This window comes from Pseudonaja textilis, chromosome 2, assembly GCF_049901715.1.
Source record: "Pseudonaja textilis isolate UNSWEBS1 chromosome 2, rPseTex1.2, whole genome shotgun sequence".
NCBI lineage: Eukaryota > Metazoa > Chordata > Lepidosauria > Squamata > Elapidae > Pseudonaja > Pseudonaja textilis.
In genome coordinates, this window is record NC_141991.1 from 231,223,074 (window position 1) to 231,242,810 (window position 19,737).

The window sequence follows — 19,737 nt, forward strand, 5'->3', positions numbered from 1 at the left end:
GCTTGGTTCATTCCATGAATCTGGTTTGTTATGAGCCAAAAGTTTATCAGTTTGTATTTGGAAATCCCACAATATTTTAACCTTCTCATTTTCAACTTTTTTTAAACTTTATGTTCCCACCAACGTTTTTGCTATTGGCACATGATATTGTTTACCAATGTTCCAATGAATCATGTTGTGTTGTTACTTATAATCCGGTGTAATCTTCTTGCACAAGCTGAGTTTCTTCTTCTTCCTCCTCTCCATCTTCCTCCTCTTCTCTTCTCTTCCACTGAAAAGTAGTGGCTAATTTGTGATTTACTGTCTCTCAGACCCAGGATTGCAAAGATGGGCAGGTGCAAAAGAGCAATGCCCAGTCTGGAGATATTTCACCTCCATCATTTTTTCATAAAGGAACAGGGGCAGATTGATATGCCCCTTGTTTGCCTCTGGTTAGGATTGCTTCTTTTAAATCACTGCAGTTTGAACCTTTCTCGCTCCTGAAAGACTTATTTTGTAGTTTATTTATTTATTTGTCAAGCGTACCTTTGATAATATACACAAGTATAAACAAGATTATTAATACATGATTATTAATACTCCGTGGTTTCTTCCCCAAACCCCAAAAACGTTAACCTTAGACTGTCTACTACTGACCTCACCCCTTTCCTAAGAGGTCTGTAGGGGACGTGCATAAGCGCACCAACTGTCCCTGTCCTATTGTTCCTTTTTATTTTTCTTATATGCATCCATTTCATGTATTCATAACTATGTTATACTTATACCTGTTGTCTTATAATCGCTTGACAAAATAAATAAATAAAATAAACATGAAATATGAATAAATGGGAACATTAAGACAGGGACGGTAGGCACGTTGGTGTTCTTATGCATGCCCCTTAGATGGATTGTTTGTTTATTCTAGATCACAATCAGAGGTGATATTCAGCAGGTTCTGAGTAGTTCTGGAGAACCGGTAGTGGAAATGTTGAGTAGTTTGGAGAACCAGCAAATACCACCTCTGAATGGCCCCCAGCCCCATGTATTCTCCGCCTCCCGAGTCCCAGCTGATTGGCTGGGTCTTCTTTGGTTGCCCTGCACAGGAGAACGGAGCTGGAAAGCAGGTTAGTGGGGTGGGAATGGAGGTTTTACAGTATCCTTCCCCCTGCCACGCCCACCAAGCCACGCCATGTTCACCAAGCCACGCCCACAAAACCGGCAATTTTTTTAAAAAATGAATCCCACCATTGATCACAATCATTAATTGTATCTGAATAATATCCATCTTATTACCCAGGCCCGGTCTGTTTGAAAGGATTGGGAGCATAAAGGGAGCGGCGAACAGGATCGAAGTGGAACGAGCAGAGGCTTTGTTGTCAAACCCAGACCGAAGCTCTGTTCTTTCCCCCGCCGAGAGCGCTCGAACCTCCTCGGAGCTCCGAACCACCAGCCCAGCCGGCGGGGCCGTTTTGCAAGCCGCCAGGCCAACCCTCGCAGAACTATACACCTGGGTGGGAGGGGACGGAGTGACAAGTAGGGTTTGTGACGTCAGCCCTTAGAGAGGGGGGCGGGGCCTGCCGTCGCCTTATAAAAAGGATGCCGAACCTCCGAACGCTCCGCACAGCTGTCGGGGAGAGCGGAGCTCGGAACGGAGGAGGAGGAGGAGAAGGAGCGAGCGGGCTTGTTGGGGCGCTGGGGAAAAGGGCCAGCCGAAGGAGCAATGGATTTACTGAGGACTATCGCTTATCAGCCGGGCAGTACAGCCGCTAACGGAGGTGGTGGCGGCGGCGGTGGTAGTAGCGGAGGCAGTAAGATGGGGGAGCAGGCGCCGAGTAAAGCCTGCGGCGGAGACTCGCGGAGAAAGAAGGCGGCGGAGTCGTCCGAAAGCCACCACCATCACCACCACCACCACCACCATTCGCATTCGGCCTCCGAGATTTCTCGGATTATTACAGACCCCACCACGGGAAGGAGATATTGCCGCGGGAAAGTGTTGGGAAAGGTAAATTGCCCGGCGGCACTAAGAGAAGGCAGCCTTTGAGAGCCTTTAGGAGCGCGGCTGAGCTCGGACGAGTCGTGAAAGACGGAGACCGGTTGCAAAGGAGGGTTAATGCGCCCCCCCTCCTGTCCTCCCCCAACAACCACCACCCCCCATGTCCGTCCCCAAATGGGAGCTCTTGCCTCATCGCCGTTTTTGGCATTTGAATTCTTGGGTTTTTTTGTGACGGCGTTGCATAGTTCTCGGTGACTCCTTTCCTCGCCCTGGGACGCTCGGTCGAATGACGTTCCAGGGTCTTGTCTTCTTTGTGCAGGCTTTTACCCCCTTTTCTTTCTCGCCTTTATTTCTCTTGTGGCCTTGGAGGGGGGGTTGCGGGTGCGAAAAGATAAACAAATGGAAGGTTAAATAGATATTAAAAGGCGGAAAGTTAAATGAGATATTATTCGGTCCTTTTGTGACTCCCATCTCCCGATTTGCCTTCTCTTTCTCTCTTTCTCTCTCCTCCCCCTTTCTTTCCTGTGTCGCCTGGCTCACTTGAAGCACTTGCACAGACACACACACACACACACACACACACACACACAAAATAAAAATAAAAACAGACTGTTGCTATTAGGGATCTTGTGACACCCTGTAAGCCGCCTGTCTGGAGAGGTGGTTTCACAAAAGGATGTGAAAAACTCCTACACAGAGCTTGGCTTTGATGTAGGGTGAGGGATAGTACGTGTACATGCCATTATGGAGAGAAGCGGATGCAATATATGCATTTCACAAAGCAGGAAACCAAACATCTGGCTTTGTCTTTTTTCCCCTTTTTGTCAGCATATAAATGCAACAGAGAACTGTGACTTGCTTTTGTGCATGTGTGTATAAATTGCTGATTTCTGCAGGGTAAGGTTGGGAATGCACAGGAAGGAGATCTGTTGCTTTGCTGTGAAGAAATATTGCTAATTTGCCTTTGTATGATGATTTTGTTTGGAGCTGAGTAAATTGGCTTCATTAAGTACTGGGAGAAAGGTATTCTTAGGTTGTCTGTGGTGAAAATTTAGGTCAGATTTGGGGGGAACCCAATCCTCACCAAAATCTTGGACTCATTGTAGGCGATCTGTTGTTCATGATTACATTTTTGGGGGGTGAGGGGTGATTTCCCAGTTGATTTAGACTCCTCAAAAAGTCTAAAGAGGGAATATCTTGCTTTCCCACCCTAATGTGCTTTCTCCTCTGCTTTGTGTCTGTAGGGTGGCTTTGCAAAATGTTACGAGATGACGGACCTGACCACAAACAAAGTCTACGCTGCAAAGATCATTCCTCACAGCCGAGTAGCCAAACCTCATCAAAGGGAAAAGGTGTGTGTGTGTGTTGACTGTGACTCCCCTTTCAGGAATCTCTTCAAATGCTTGGGTGGCCCTTCCCTTTTCCTGCAGTGGCTTGCTCACGTGTAAACCCTTTCTTCCCACGGATGGCAGGAAGCAATGCTAATAATCCTTTTGTTTGCCTCCCCTCCTTTCCAGATTGATAAAGAGATTGAATTGCACAGAATGCTCAACCACAGACATATTGTCCAGTTCTTCCACTACTTTGAAGACAAGGAGAACATTTATATTCTCCTAGAATACTGCAGCCGAAGGGTGAGCATCCAGTGGGCGAAATTCACTTACATGGAAGCAGCAGCTAACATAAAAATGTTTTAAAATGTGAAAGATATCTTCTTCCAGAGGCAGCCTTTATTCCTTGCCGTCATGCTAGCATTTTTGTTTACATATGTTCAGGCTGAATGTGTGATTTCAGGAGTGTAACTCTGTCTTTTATATATTTTTTTCCCTTCCTATTAGTCTATGGCTCACATCTTGAAAGCAAGAAAAGTATTGACGGCACCAGAAGTGCGATACTATCTAAGGCAGATTGTATCGGGACTAAAATACCTTCATGAGCAAGAGATTTTGCATCGAGACTTGAAGCTAGGTAAGCTGATGTTCTCTCCTATGCCTGGCTTGTATTGGATATTGGAAGAACACGGTACTTTCCTCCTCCCCCATGCATTGTGTGTTTATATTGCACTCCCAAAGATTAATAGATACAATTGGCTCATCTGGTAAGAGAGCCCTGGAATGCTTGAGTAATGGCATTAAGTAGTCATTCAAAAATAAAAGTTGGCTAGCTATTTGCTGACCTCCTCTAGACACAAGGCAACACTTGTCTAATATGTTAATCAACTGATGCTCAGCTTCCTTTTTCCCCCCACTCTTGATCTGTAGGTAATTTCTTCATTAATGATGCCATGGAATTGAAAGTGGGTGACTTTGGTCTGGCTGCCAGGCTTGAACCATTGGAACACAGGCGAAGGTAAGGCTTTCAGAAAGAGGACAATTATTTGGGTTCAATGTCTTCTGTTGCCTAGCTTTGAAGTCTTGGGTTTTACATTAGGAGAGATGAAGGCTTCCACAGTATGCAAAGATTGGCCTTTAAGACATGGTATCTGATGACTCGGGCAGTCATTGGATGTGCATGGGCCTTTTAGGTACTAATGCATTTCTCAGCATCTCATAACATGAGTCACATTATCTGAGGCTGCTAGCAGTGATAATTACTAACAATGAGAGGGTCACAAGCTTCTCATCCCTTGGGGGCAACTCATGCTGTCTTCTGTCTCCGAACAATTCCAGAATATTACAGAACACAGATCGATGTAGAGAAAATTAACTAAGTGAATTGTCTTAAGGATCGCAGTTACTGAGTTTTCTGCAGTAATAACAAAACTATTTAAAACCATAGTGAATCTACAGGTAGCCTGTTTTAGGGAATATATAGTCAAGGATAGCTTGGAGAAGTTTGAATAAAGAAGTAGAAAGGAGTTAATAGTGAACCTTCCCAGTATGGAAGTAACAGCCAATCTAATAAAAGTAAAAATTCCTTTAAGTTCAAGTCTTGGTGACCATGTAGATGTTTCACATAGTTTCTTTGGCAATAAATAAAGATGGCTTACATTGCCTTCAGATGTGCTGTTCAACTTCTTAGTCTAGCCTATACATTTACATTTCCTGGTGATCTCATCCAAATACTAAACTGGTCTGACATTGCTTAGCTTGTTTGACATCAGCCAGGACTTTGGGTGATAGGAAGGACTTGAACTTAGATAACAGTTTTTTCTTCCGAACTGATAGAGTCTAAATTTTGATTTTACTCCATTTCAGAACAATCTGTGGCACACCAAATTACCTTTCCCCAGAAGTCCTTAACAAACAAGGGCATGGCTGTGAATCTGACATATGGGCCTTGGGCTGTGTCATGTAAGTATTTCTTGAGGATATTAAGCTGGATTTTCAAGCCAGTGCTTGAAATTATGGGAAACTGGTTGTGTTTTATTAAAAATCACACCACACGGGCACACGTTGCACAATAGTGGTATAAAGTAATGTGTGTTGTCTTTTCTATCCTTTTGGACCTCTGGGATCTCTACTTTCATAAGGAGATTGCTCTTTTTTTACATTTTTTAGGTAGGTAACAAAAGTCCTGCGTTTGTCTTCTGACAGGTATACAATGTTATTGGGAAGGCCTCCATTTGAAACAACCAACTTAAAGGAGACTTATCGATGCATAAGAGAAGCAAAATACTCTTTACCATCATCTTTGTTGCCTCCTGCGAAACATTTGATTGCAAGCATGCTGTCCAAAAATCCAGAAGACCGCCCCAGCTTAGATGACATTGTTCGGCATGACTTCTTCTTGGTGAGTAGTAGTATTTTTGTTGGGAATAGTAGTATTTCTGCTTTTGGAGTTTCTTCTTTCAGTAATGACATTGCCTGCTGACGATTGTGTGTATACATATGTATATATGTATGTTCTCTTTCTACAGGGTTTCACTCCAGACAGACTTCTACCTAGCTGTTGTCACACAATTCCTGACTTCAATTTGTCAAGTCCAGCTAAGAATTTCTTCAAAAAGGCTGCTGCAGCTCTATTTGGGGGAAAGAAAGAAAAAGCAAGATACCTTGACACACACAGTACGTATGCATTTATATCTGGGGGCTTTTTGCTGAAAGTGCTTTTTTAATTTTTTTTTAAAAAAATAAAAATCTGGTTGCAGTACAATTTTTGCATGCTTAGCTTCCCTCTGCCCATAAGTAATGGATACTTAGTAATCAACTAACCATATTCCTACATAATTGGTGTTCTGGGATATAGGAACAACTAAGGCAGAGGTTTCCAAACTTGGCAACTTTAAGACTTGTGGACTTCAACTTCCACAAGTCTTAAAGCTGCCAAGTTTGGGGACCCCTGAACTAAAGTTTTAGGTTCTTGGTAATGATTAGTCTGCAAGGCAAGATTCTACAGCTAATAAACTTGCCCAACAGATGCACAGTAGTGTTGTTTAGATTGAAGTATCAAATTTAATGGATCTGTATTTTTTTAAAAAAATTCCCAGATCGATTGGTGAAGGAAGATGAAGAAATATATAAACTTAGGCATGACTTAAAGAAGACCTCAATAACTCAGCAGGCCCTGAAACACAGACCTGAAGAGGTAAGCAGAAATTACTCCTGTAGTATGACTCCATCCTTCTGAAAGTTTGAGCATTTCTAAGCCTGATTAGGAGGGACTTACAACAACTCGAGCACCAACAGCTTGAGCACAATATTGTGAGCAAGATGTAACCTTTCACAACTGAGTGCAAGAACTCCACGCTTCTGTTTGTTCCATATCTCAATAGCACAAATGAACCACCATCTGGGTTTCTTTGCTCTTTGCAATCCTTTAAGATACTGAACTCCATCTGTGATCGAAAGCTTCCTTCCACTCATAATTTATTTGCATTCTAAAACTAAAACATGTACTGTAGGAGCTAAAGTTGGTGAGAGTTGGGTGGAGTAAAGACAGTTCAGTGATTATCGACTAAAATATGAAATAGAAGCTATGTTCCAGGCTTAAATGCCCAAAGACAAAGTTTGTGATTCCTGTCAGATAATTTTTAGCAGCTTGAGAACTTTTTAAAATGCAGTGCAAATTTATGACTTTTTGAATGTATTCCAAAATTTAGGAGTTGAGTCATTTGAAGGACTGCTTGCTTGTATGTTCAAGTGGGATCAGATACATAAATAAACGTGGATCAAACAAAATTCTCCCTATCCTTTTCATGAAAATGACACTATGTCTTCCATCTCTGATATTCACTGAACTATGCCTTCACTGATAAAAAAAACATTGTGTGCATTTTAACCTCTGTAAACTTTTATGTCATGGTTTGTCCCAAAGATGCTTTTTTTTTTTTCAAGAGGCAACTGGACTTTCTGGTTTTCCTTTGAAGATATTTTACTTTTTATCCAAAGAAGCCTCTTCAGCTCTGACTGGATTGTGGGGAATGGAAGTCAGAGCTGAAGAAGCTTCTTTGGATAAGAAGTGAAACATCTTCAAAGGAAAACCAGAAAGTCCAGTTGCCTCTTGAAAAACAAAAGCACCTTTGGAAGAACCATGACCTTAGATGACTGAGAATCTCTATGGACTTCCTGTCATGGGCATTTTTGTTATGCATTTTTCAGAAATGGAGTAGCAACAGACATTGGATTCACCTAAAAAAAAAAAAACCCTTTTTTCCCCTCCCAGGAGATCCAGCCTTCCAGCACCACTGTAGCAAAACCTAGTGTGCTAGCAGAAACCAAGCAAATAGATGCTATCCGGATGATTGTTCGAGGAACTCTGGGAAGTTGCAGTAGCAGCAGTGAATGTAAGTTGTGGCAAAAGGGCTTTATAGTATTGAACAGGCGGGGTAGGGAGTTCAATCGGGACGCTAAATGAATGCCAGAAGAATAGTGTAAAGTATAGTCTTTGGAAAGTCTTCTCTCTTCCACTCATGGAAATATATCTAAATCAAAATCATAAATCCAATAGAAAACTCAGGGGCTAAATAAGATCTTTCTCTAAAGATCACAAAGAGGTCAGGGTTTCAGGGCAGTGCTGAGATTCTGATGGATCTCTTAATTGTTCTTCCTTTCCCCTTCTAGGAAGTGCGGTTCTAGCTCTGTATTAAAACAATTTATGTTATATTTCTCAAAGCAATTTGGTAGAGCAAGTAATTGTGTATTGAGATGGCCATTTTTTTGTCAATTGCACTACTTGAAGCATTATTCATGAGTTCTTTTGTCTCCTGCTAGGTCTTGAAGATAGTACAATGGGAAGTGTGGCTGATACCGTCGCAAGAGTGTTGCGTGGATGTTTACAGAACATGCCAGAATCTGATCATATTCCCAAAGAACAGCTGGCTGTCTCTTTCCAGTGGGTCACAAAGTGGGTTGACTATTCCAACAAATACGGCTTTGGTTATCAGCTGTCTGACCACACTGTGGGTGTTCTCTTCAACAATGGTGCACACATGAGCCTTCTTCCGGACAAAAAGTGAGTAGCTGTTTGATTATAAATCCAGCTGTTGCATGAGTTTCCATTCTATGATCTGCTTGAACTTAACACCTTTGTCTTTGCTTTTGGTCCTCCAGAACAGTCCATTACTATGCAGAACTTGGCCAGTGTTCAGTTTTCTCCGCTACTGATGCCCCAGAACAATTCATCAGTCAAGTCACTGTCTTAAAATACTTTTCTCATTACATGGAGGAAAACCTCATGGATGTAAGTTAGAGCAAAAGAGTGTGAAATGTGACTTAGATGGTGGTTTATATAATGAGCTCTGTTCTAACTTTGCTATGTGCTGTTCTTAGGGTGGTGATCTTCCCAGTGTCACTGATGTTCGCAGACCAAGACTTTACCTCCTGCAGTGGCTGAAATCTGATAAGGCATTGATGATGCTTTTCAATGATGGGACGTTTCAGGTAGGTGGAGTAACAAAGTTTTCTTTGGGCTTACTCAAGATTCTGTAGGATGTTCCCTTAGTATATCTATAGCAGAAGGTTCACGAGGATAGGATTTTATATGCTCACCAAGCAACCTAAGGAAGTTACGTTAATTTCTTTTTGCAGCAAGTAACATAATTAGCCTAATCAGCTGTCTTGCATAAAAGATGAGCTGCTCTTTGGGGCTTCCTAACCAAAAATGGGTATTTCCAAATTGAGGGTGTCAGTCATAACTATTAGAGAGAAACTGAAATCAAGATCTCTTGTCATAAAAGGTATGCAGAAAAGATATAATACAGAATAATATCCAAAGTGTCAATTTACTGAAATGGAGCATTATGGATAATAATAGTGCCATGTATGGTGGTGCTCTTTTGAGTATTGCCAATATTTCCACGAACTGTTTATTTGGTCTGGGCCTTCATAATAATCCTAGGAAAAGATACAGCTGCTTTACAGAGTTCTGAACAGGTGCTAGGTGAGCACCCCTTTGCTCCTAAAGTGCCTATTACCTTCTGCAAAGTTTTCAGTTCACATCAATATTTATCAAGTCATAGAAAGTGTTCCAGAATGCTTTAGATATGCAAGTTGATCATACTGTCTAAATCCTACCATATACAATGAAAGTTAACTTTAAAGTAAAAGGGTCATTGCTTGAATTTTGCTGCTATATTTAGAGAAATTTATTGTTTCATAAGCAGGTAGATTCTGCAATGCATGACCAGAATTTTTATTTTAATTCTTCATGTTAGTAAAAATCAATGTGGTTTTAAGAGCAATAATCAGTATGCAGATACCTTCAGGAATTATAGTGAGCATTTTCCAAGAAACCCATTTAAATCCATCTATCCTGAATGAGACCCAACATGGTAGGCATTTAGCTAATAAGTTGCTGAGTAGGTCCAAATATCAAAGATATTATTAAGTGTCTTCGTATGGTATGGTTGAAACAAGCATATTAAGTTTCAATTCTTGATTCTTTTCAGGTGAACTTCTACCATGATCACACAAAAATAATTATTTGCAACCAAAATGAAGAATATCTTCTTACCTATATTAACGAAGATAGGTTATCTACAACATTTTGTTTGACGACTCTTCTGATGTCCGGATGTTCTCTGGAACTCAAGCATCGAATGGAATATGCACTGAACATGCTGTTGCAAAGATGTAATTAAAAGAACTCTTCTAGAACCAAAAAGGACTTATCTCACTGGAGTCTACAGTGAAGGCAGTTGGATTAAAAAAAAAAAACCCTAGCATGTTGATGGATGTGTGAGGAGTAGGGACTGGTACGATGAAATGTCTCATCTTATGTACTGGGCTGGGACCAGACATGAAGCTTGTAGTCTTTGTTGGATTAATGATGTGGTGGCCAGGAATCCTTTGGAATGTAGCTTTCCTTGGTTCACTCCTTTTGAAAGAGTTGAGTTGGAAGACATTTCTGCAGCAGACTATTGGAGGACTTGAAACTGTGAATAACACTTGAGGAATTGGGAGGGAGGGAGATCTCGATGTTGTGGAATATCTGTAAGAGGCACCTCATGGCTGCTTAAACTGTGAACTATGGCCATATTTTTTTTCTTTTCTTAATTCTTCCAAGAACTGATCACACTTGTGGCTGGCAAAGTGCATTCCTTGTTAATAATCTTTTTTTTATTTATTACAGCCCAAAGCAAAGTATTTATTACATACATTTTTTTGTAATTGTGATTTTTAAATATACATTTGTTGGCAATAAAGAGTGGGAAAAACCTGAACTGATGGTTTCCATATGATTTTTCTCTGGCATGTACTGTGTTCCAAGAAAAAGCAGAAGGCAATGCTCACAGGAAAATGTCTGATTGTTGCTTCTTCCCTTAGTTAGCAATCAGTCTGCCTTATGAATGTGTAAATAACAAGCTTTCCTCTCCAAAGGAGCTTGCTTAATAGGCTTCCTTTATACAACTCATTGATAGTGGTGTGGCTGCAAGGCAATGGGAATTAAATAATACTTTTAACACAATTTCTATTAAGTTTATGAAAACTGGGCTCCTCAATGCCCTTTCCCGTCAGGAGAGTTGGAGAAAAATTTGCTTTGCATTTTTTCATACAGATGAGAACAAGCTGGGCACCCCTTTATGGAATTTCATGCTGCAGTTTTCAGTGGAGAAGTTGGCTCAAAGTATAAATTACAGAGAAAAATGAACTTTTCAAAAGGTTCAACTTTTTCTAAGGATTGATGTAACCGAATGCAATATTTTAATATGACTCACCCACCATAATGTTTGTTAGGAAAGAAAACATATACCCAAAGGAATACTATGTGCTTAATATCAGAAACAGTTTAAATGGGATATGGATACTCTTGATAGGCTTATGCTTTTTTGACAATTTTAATACTTTTAATTGTAGATTAATACAAAAGAGTGCTAGTGTTGGTCCTGTTATGAATCCATAAAGAATTAACAATTGAATAAACATAGCACTAACAGGTAATGTTCTACTTTTCCACTGGCAACTTTATACGGTGCATGAAAAAAGGCAAAAAAATTAAATAATTTATTTCTTGAATTTTTCTTTTTAATTACCTCTATCACAGCCCTGATGCATTGTGCAGGAATGTAGAATTTGGCAGATTAGTTTTACAAAAGGGAAAAAAATGTTGGGGATTTCCTACGTAACTGAGGCAAATAAAATGATTCAACAGTTATTCTTGCCTGAGGGATAATAGGCACAATAGAGAATTCAAAGCAATAATAAAGGCACATACCATTCTACACTGTATTAACAGTTTGGCTATTGCCAATATAAACAAGATCCAGCTAGAGAAAGGTATGAACCAATATTAGATTTGATGGAGGTTAACCACAGCTTCCGTGATGTCAGTTGCAATTCTGTTAGATCAGGGATCTTCAAACTTGACACCTTTAAGACTTGTGGACTTCAACTCTCAGAATTCCTCCTCCAGTTATGTTAGCTCAGGAATTCTGGTAGTTGAAGTCCACATGTCTTAAACTTACCAAGTTTAAAGACCCTTGTCTTAGATAAAGCTTTTGTAGAGAAAGGTACTGGCTTGCATATGTCCCTTTAACAATGCTTCCCATTTCAATTGCAATAAACATTTGAACAGCCTGATAGGTAGTGAGTGCAACCTGTATTAACCACTTAGACTTCTTTGCCTTCTAAACATAAAACTGGTGTGGAGTTGTTCACAGAACCTAGTATAAAAGGAAGCGATTTCCGAGTTTTGTCTATTTGGACAGTGGAGATTTAGGAAAGCAGGCTTATTTTATTCACAAGTTATTGATTGCCTGTTGTTTTTGGAATCAGGAAAGCTTAGTGTCCATGATATTGTTTGTTCAACTATATTACTTCCACTGTGCCCTCAACAGTGTTAGAGGACACCACAATAACTCTGATTTAATAGTGAGAGATTAAATGTTTGGGGAAAGCAGGAATGGTCATATCCTGTCATATTCTTGACATAAAATCTTATCCTACCCTGAAGGCATCCAAAGCAAAACAAAAAACTTTGTAATAAGTCTCAGAAATTGATACCACTGTCCCCTTTGTCATATATAAAGACAAACCAAAAGATGACAACATTCCTTCAGCTTGGTCTACTCCTTAATATTCTGTTATAAGGAAATCCTCTGTATTTTAGAAAGCAAAATCTCGCCACTGATATTACTACAGTTCTTGTTGGGCTGCAGATGGATGAATAATCTTTTTTGGGGGTTTGCTATATTTAATTATCACATTTCTTTAAACCTGGGTATGTTTAGTTCCAATTTTGACCATGGTTTCTCAAAAACAGTCCCCTACAATATAGGTACTTTTCATAAATACATGCATTTTTTGCTTTTTTGTTTCTGTTTTCTCTTTGGCACTTTTTTTGAAACTAGAAAATAGAAATTTGTAGGCAGGCTTAGTTCTGGCATATTTATTCACAATTTTGACTGGTGAACTTTTTTTCCCTTTGGAACAGAACCTGGTCATTTAGTACAAATTTCATGAAAACATGCACTTTTGTGTCTGTTTCACCCTAGCCTATGTTTTAATAGGAAGCTGAAAGGTGTAGTTATCTTAATTCTGCATTGCACATATCACTAAATGTTTTCACATGTAGAAACTGCAAAAGATAGATTAAATTGCATTAAGAAATAAATTTAATTTATCCCTATTCCCCACTGCCCTTTGTTGCCTGGAGACATCAGGACCCATAATGACAGAATAGAGAAGTGTGGGAAATTAAGTACCACTGCGGTAGGAAGAACATGATGACTTGCTCATAGGTCTACAACTATACCTTATTCTTTATGTGGCAAATTGGAGGGAGTTGGCATGGATTTATTTGTCCCCTGGTTAAGATGCTTAAAATTTAAGGTATCTCTTCATTAGGTCATTGTGGGGCTGGTGTAAAGTTATAGTATTACCTCTTTTGCACACTTCCAGAAGGCAGCCTTCTAGAAAAGCTACCAATTCTTGTAATTTATGTCCAAGTGTTATAGCAACTGGATTTTCCTGTAGTATTCTTTTCTTGAACATGATGCAGAGTAACATGATACAGAGGGTAACAGGGTAACATGATACAGAGACCTTAGAGGGGGAAAAACTAATTTAAAAGCTTATGTGAATAATGTAATGCAAACATAGATAAGCATGCAAGGGTTTTTTTAAAAACCAAACATCACATGCCCCTAATCTCCACAATGCACTTGCAGTTATAATCTTTACATCTTCAAAAATGAATTGATTCCATCACTACTTCAAAGGAGATCCTACAAAGATAGTTTGCCTCATTTCTTCTAATATTGTGGAAGATGTAGTTGCACTTTGCTGATAAGATAAGTTCCTCTTCTCTTCTCTTCTCTTCTCTTCTCTTCTCTTCTCTTCTCTTCTCTTCTCCCCCCCCTCCCTCCCCCCCCTCTCTCTTCAAGAGCTAAGAAGAAGATCTGGCATCTTCAAATTATATTTTCATCTTTCTTGTTTAATCTCAGGGGCAATTCTGCGCAACAGCTATTTTCCCCTTTGCTACTAAACAAATGGAGTCAAACAATGAAGGGGAATTGGAGAGAGAGATAAACAGTATTTTAGGACATGATTCCCAATAGGAGAAATAAATAGATTCATATTTTGGAAGGTGGAGCCATATATTTTCCTTGAACACAGTATTGAAGATACACACAGACACACACATGTTTTTGACACCCAAGTGGTGCCTTTTCAAGAGGCAACTGGACTTTCTTGTTTTTCTTTGAAGACATTTCACTTCTCATCCAAGAAGATTCTTCAGCTCTGACTGAATGGTGGGGAATGGAAGGATTTCTATTTCTTGTGGAGAGCTGGTCATTTGCATTTTTTTTAGAAAGTCGTTGAGGCCACTTGGAGGTTTATCTGTTTCCTCAAGTTCACCTGAGTAGTGCAAATGGGACAACTATGATCTGCATGACTGAGAATCTCCATAGACATTTTTGAGATCCATCAGTTTGCCTTTTTTTAAAAAAAATAAACATTTGTGACTGGCTATGACCATTCTATCTTATTGTTTTCTGAATAAGGCTGCAGTAATACTGTGATATGAGAAGAATTTATATAATAGATATCTACATCCCAAACATGTATTTTGTGCTGCATGAAAATTTACAGCTTCGATGAACTCTTAGATGAATGAAGATCTCCCACCCCAGTTTGTAAAGGATTGGTAGTGTTGACTGAAAGATGAATATGGGCTCAATACAGATTATGAGAATTGAGTGAGTTTCTAGGAAAACTCATATTGTAGTTGACTATTTTTTCTTGATTTTTTTTGTATCTCAGTAAATATAGGTTTTGATTGACATCTGTCATTTCGAAACCTAAATACCTCTCTTAAAACAAGCATTTGAATATCTAGAATTCTGGGACAGTTTTAAAGCCTAAGTTATTAAATATTATACCATTTAATTAAAATACAGAATATCCTACAATATCCTTTTTTCCACATAAGACATAAAACAGTTTTTCCAAAATGATTTTATTTCATACTCAGTGATTCATTTTATTTATTGTGAAAATTCAGTTTTCACAATTAATAAAATGAATCACAATAAATAAAATGAATCACAATAAATAAAATGAATCACAATAAAGAAGTCTAGCGAAACTCTGCCTAACCTGCTACTATCAGGTGTGTTAGTACTGGCTTTGGGATTAATGGGAATTATAGTCCAAAGTATGTAGTAAGCACTAAGGTGCGGAAAGGTGTGTCTTGAATGTATTTATTTATCTATAAATTTTATTGCCCCCCATCTTATCACAAATAATTCTGGGCAGCTTAGGATAATAAAAGAATGCTTTTGGATGGTCCATTTTAGTTTACATTAAAATAGCAATAGCACTTAGACTTATATACCACTTTATAGTACTTTACATCCCTCTCTAAGTGGTTTACAGAGTCAGCATATTGCCCCCAACAAGCTGGGTCCTCATTTTACCCACCTTGGAAGGATGGAAGGCTGAGTCAACCTTGAGCCTTGGTGGGATTTGAACTGCCAAATTGCAGGCAGCTGGCTGCAGAAGTAGCTTGCAATACTGCACTCTAACCACTGTGCCACAGAGGCTCCTGTATGAAAATATTTTCAGGTTGAAATTAGGGGTCCTTTCTGAGCACCATGTACCCTTTATTTCAACCCTGAGCTACAAATATTTTCTTTTACTGATGTAATACTTTTATATGTAGAGTGGAACCATTTCTGCATAGAGATGGGAGTACTCAAAAAAAAAAAGTAGAACAAATCTGCTCCTTGAATGAATGAGTGTTCATTCAATGAATGGACCATCAGTGTACTGATGATGTTACCTAGTTTGGTAATGAAATACCTGCAAGAAAACAACCAAGGTATGAGTGCACCAAGGACCCTTCAACAGTATTACATGTAGTCCTTGACTTATAACAGTTTATTTAGTGACTGTTCAAAGTTACAACAGCACTGAAAAAAGTGACTTATGACCAGTTTTCACACAACCGTTGCAGCACTCCTTTGGTCACATGATGGGATAACCCGGAGTGTAACACAAACATAACAAAATCCAAAATGTAAATAAATGTCCTTTAATGCTTCCAACTTGGCCCCACTGTTCAATAATTCTCAGTCTTCAAAAGAAAGCAACACAGTCCGAATTTAATGAGCAGAAAGAGGTGACATAAAAAAACCAAAACAAACTATAATGAAGGAATTTCCACAATGGACCAGGATAAGTAATTACCAACTTCAAGGAGATAACAAGGCACAGTCTGTTGGAAGGACGCCAACCAAGATAACTTCAGCCCAAAGTAAAACATGCTTTGCTTCTGACAATGCTGTGTTTTAACCGTCTCTCTTATATACTATTCTCCCCAGCTGCAACCAATATGGGGGATCATGGCCACTTCTTCTCTCATAAGCCAAGTTGTTTCCTTCTCCATTCCTCCCTGCATGTCTTAGGATGAAGAGGGGATGGGCCTGATTCTTCATCTGACTGCCCAGCCGGCCTCTGCCCTTCCCCAGCCTCCTCCACAACCTCCAGACCCACACCTCCTCTCCCTGATGGCTGTTCCTCCTCTCCCTCAGAGTCTGACTCTGACAAAGGCATGACACATGATCAAAATTCAGATGCTTGGCAACTGGCTCATATTTATGATGGTTGCAGTGTCCCAGGGTTATATGATCACCTTTTGTGATCTTCTGACAAGCAAAGTCAATGGGGAAGCCAGACTCATTTAAGAACCGGTTACTAACTTTATAACTGCAGTCATTCACTGAACAAATGTGGCATAAAATGGGGCAAAACTCACCTAAAAATTAGCAACAAAAATGTTGGTCTCAATTGTAGTTATAAGTTGATGACTACCTGTATAAGATTTCTGTCTCACAGTGCTATCTTATATAAACAAGTTACCTGAATTCAGAGACAGCTGACTCCTAGAAAGTATTTATGGGAATTAGGTTAATTCATTACATCATTATTATACCTTTCCCTTGAAATCCTATGATTCTTCCATCATTTGTCCCAATTTGTCCTAGGGTACGGGGGAGGGAGAGAGGGAGGGAGAGGGAGAGAGGGAAGGAGGGAGGGAGGGAGGGAGAGAGAGAGAGAGAGAGAGAGAGAGAGAGAGAGAGAGAGATCAGCTGGCTCAAAGCAATCCCTGGCTGACTAGGGACTTGAACTTGGGTTTTCTCCATTTAAATATATCATCTTAATCACTACATCAGACTACATCAGAACTGAAGAAGCTTCTCGGATGAGAAGCAAAACATTTTCAAGGGAAAAAAATGCAGTCCAGTTGCCTTTTGGAAAAGAACCTCTGGGGCATTCATGCTGAACAGTACCACAATCTGGTTATCAGTAATTTGAGTAGTCTAGAGAGCCCTCAAAAGCTGTATAATATTGTCAAGCAAGAATAAATGTGAGATGGCAAAGTTATTGTTGGACACTGTCCTTGGTAACAAAATGCTTGCAATTGCAATAAAAAGTAGGTCCTATTAAGTTACTGTAGTTTAAAATGTTCCTGTGTGTATGTTTCATTTTACTTTTATCAAATATCATTACATCAGTAGATGATCTTTCAGATATTTCTAACAATCAACAACAGTTTGTAATTCCATATATTACAAATGTGCAACCAGAAATCTCTTGAAACAGAAAGCTGTGTTATATTACCATAGTATCATGTCCAGTGAGGTGCAACTGTATTCTATTTAATTGGTTTATTAATCAAAAACTGGAATGAAAGAACCAATGGCAAATGGCAAGCAGCATTTATTTCCTGTTCAGACAAGCTTTAGAACATCTACAAATGTACTGTAAATGCTTGAAGCCCATAGGAAACTTTAAGCTAAATGGCTAGTTATAAAATCCAATTTGAAATTCTCCGGCTTTCTACAAATGTAAACTCGTGCTCATAACCTGTAGCTTCCTGTTTGCTTCCCTGCTTTTTATGCCTTATTAACTTCTGTGATGGCAAACATCCCTCTGATTGAATTGCAACTGCTTAATTAGACCAATACATTCAAATTAAGATCTTAAATGCCATTTAAATATATGGTGTTGAAATCTAATATCATGGTTCATCAATGTTTGGAATATTCTTTAATAGAACATAAGGACTTGGCCTCTGGGATTTATTCTTTTTAATTTTATTTTCACTATGAAATCTCCCCCAACAGCTTTAATGAAACCAAGCATGTCAAACATCAGCATTTAAATGCATCCCTATTCATCCCAGTAAGTAGATATGGTCATGGGAGGGGAAAAGGTACTTTTGTGAAACAGAACGGCTTCCTATGATACTTTACTGGAGTGCTAAAGAATGAGACTGAATGCAGAAAAAGGAAGAATGTGAGGGGCATATCTGAAGCACAGGAAGGAATGCTGGGAAGACAAAGCATGACTCACCCCCTTAGCTATGTCTTTGATGCTTCTGAGGTTTTGAGGCACTGGTTCAAATCAGGTCAGTAACTGACAGAGGGCTGTTCCCTTTCTTGACATGTCATTTGCCTGTGTAAAGAAGGCGGATTACTGGGCATAATATTAAAGGTTTTAATCTTAACTGAATAAAAAGCTTGTGTGCTGAAGAGCCACTTGTTGGCTGATTGCAAAGCACTGCACAAGTTGTACAATCTTGTTAATATTTCACAATGGTCGTGCTGCCTGGAGGATGCTGGTGACTGAGGTCCACTTATCTGAATGCTCTCAAATGGGAGAAGAATATAGAATGATATAGAATGTAGCACCAAGGTAGAGACCGGGATACTGTGTGTTCCATTTCATATACATGCTGGCCAGCTAGTCTTTGGTTTTTTGGTACATGCATACACACCGGCCAGCTGGTCTTTGGGTTTCCGGTGCTCTGGCATGCGTGAAACTGGAAGAGGAGCTGGTGATGGTGCGCATGTCTCTGCATGCCATTTCTGGCACCTGTGCCATAGGTTTGCCTTCATGGTTCTAGACGAATCCATGCTTGAGAAGGAGACCCTGTACCATTTCAGATAAATGGTTGTCCAGTCTCTTTTTGAAAGCCTCATGTGATGGAGGATCTACAACAGAGGTCTCCAAACTTGGCAACTTTAAGATTTGTGGACTTCAACTCCCAGAATTCTCCAGCCAACATTCTGGGAGTTGAGGTCCACAAGTCTTAAAGTTGCCAAGTTTGGGGAACCCTGACCCACAACTTCTGAAAACAAGCTGTTCCATTGGTAGATTGTTCTCACCATTAGGAAATTTCTGCTTAGTATGTTTGCTGCATTGAGTTATTTATAAAAAATAATAATAAAGGTGAGATGTAAATAAATAAACAAAGCTTAGCTACTTAATTATATTACAATAAACACTGCACCAAATTTTATTATTTGGTTTTATCTTCTACACATTTGGTAAAGATAATTGCTTGCCTATTTATTTTATTTCAAAGGAAAAGAAAAATTTGAGGACATTCAGGAAGAGTGTAACTCTTATTTATTAAATTTATATCCTGCCCCTCTCACTGTCAAGCAATTTATGTGGTAAGTGACAGGGACATATGTCTTTCACTGTACAAACATTTCTCATAAAAGCTGCAGCTTTTATTGTGTCTTTTCCCCCCCAGGTTGGGAAGCATGGGCTACCATGAAGAACAGGGAGTGACAGGGAGCTGCATAAGCTTAAAAAGCCAACAACAGAAGGATCTTCTCTGTCCTGAAACAATGTATGAAGTAAAAAATAATAACAATAATAACAACTCTTTTTGCAAGGGAAGAAAAGATTTCGTTAAAAGGTATCGACAAATTTTGGCCCAGTATTATTTTTCATGCCTCGCAAGAATGGTCCAGATTACCTTGATAGATTGCTCAACAGAAACCTGCTCTAAACCTCCTAGATGATTTCTGAACGCACTTGTTCCTTGATAGCTGTGGAATGTGCTATTTTGTTAGGCTTTGGCAA

The 19,737-nt window shown here is 39.4% G+C and overlaps 1 protein-coding gene across 1 annotated transcript; it reads left to right on the forward strand.

Annotated features, from left to right (window-relative positions):
* The first annotated feature begins 1,597 nt into the window (after positions 1 to 1,597).
* Positions 1,598 to 10,574, forward strand: PLK2 (polo like kinase 2). Its single transcript, XM_026716900.2, has 14 exons — positions 1,598 to 1,981; positions 3,217 to 3,324; positions 3,490 to 3,606; positions 3,811 to 3,940; positions 4,234 to 4,321; positions 5,170 to 5,265; positions 5,509 to 5,704; positions 5,832 to 5,979; positions 6,402 to 6,499; positions 7,577 to 7,697; positions 8,125 to 8,365; positions 8,464 to 8,593; positions 8,683 to 8,793; positions 9,801 to 10,574. Exons 1-14 carry the CDS (start codon positions 1,700 to 1,702, stop codon positions 9,990 to 9,992), a joined length of 2,058 nt encoding a protein of 685 aa, XP_026572685.2. The 5' UTR covers positions 1,598 to 1,699; the 3' UTR covers positions 9,993 to 10,574.
* The last annotated feature ends 9,163 nt before the right edge of the window (positions 10,575 to 19,737 follow it).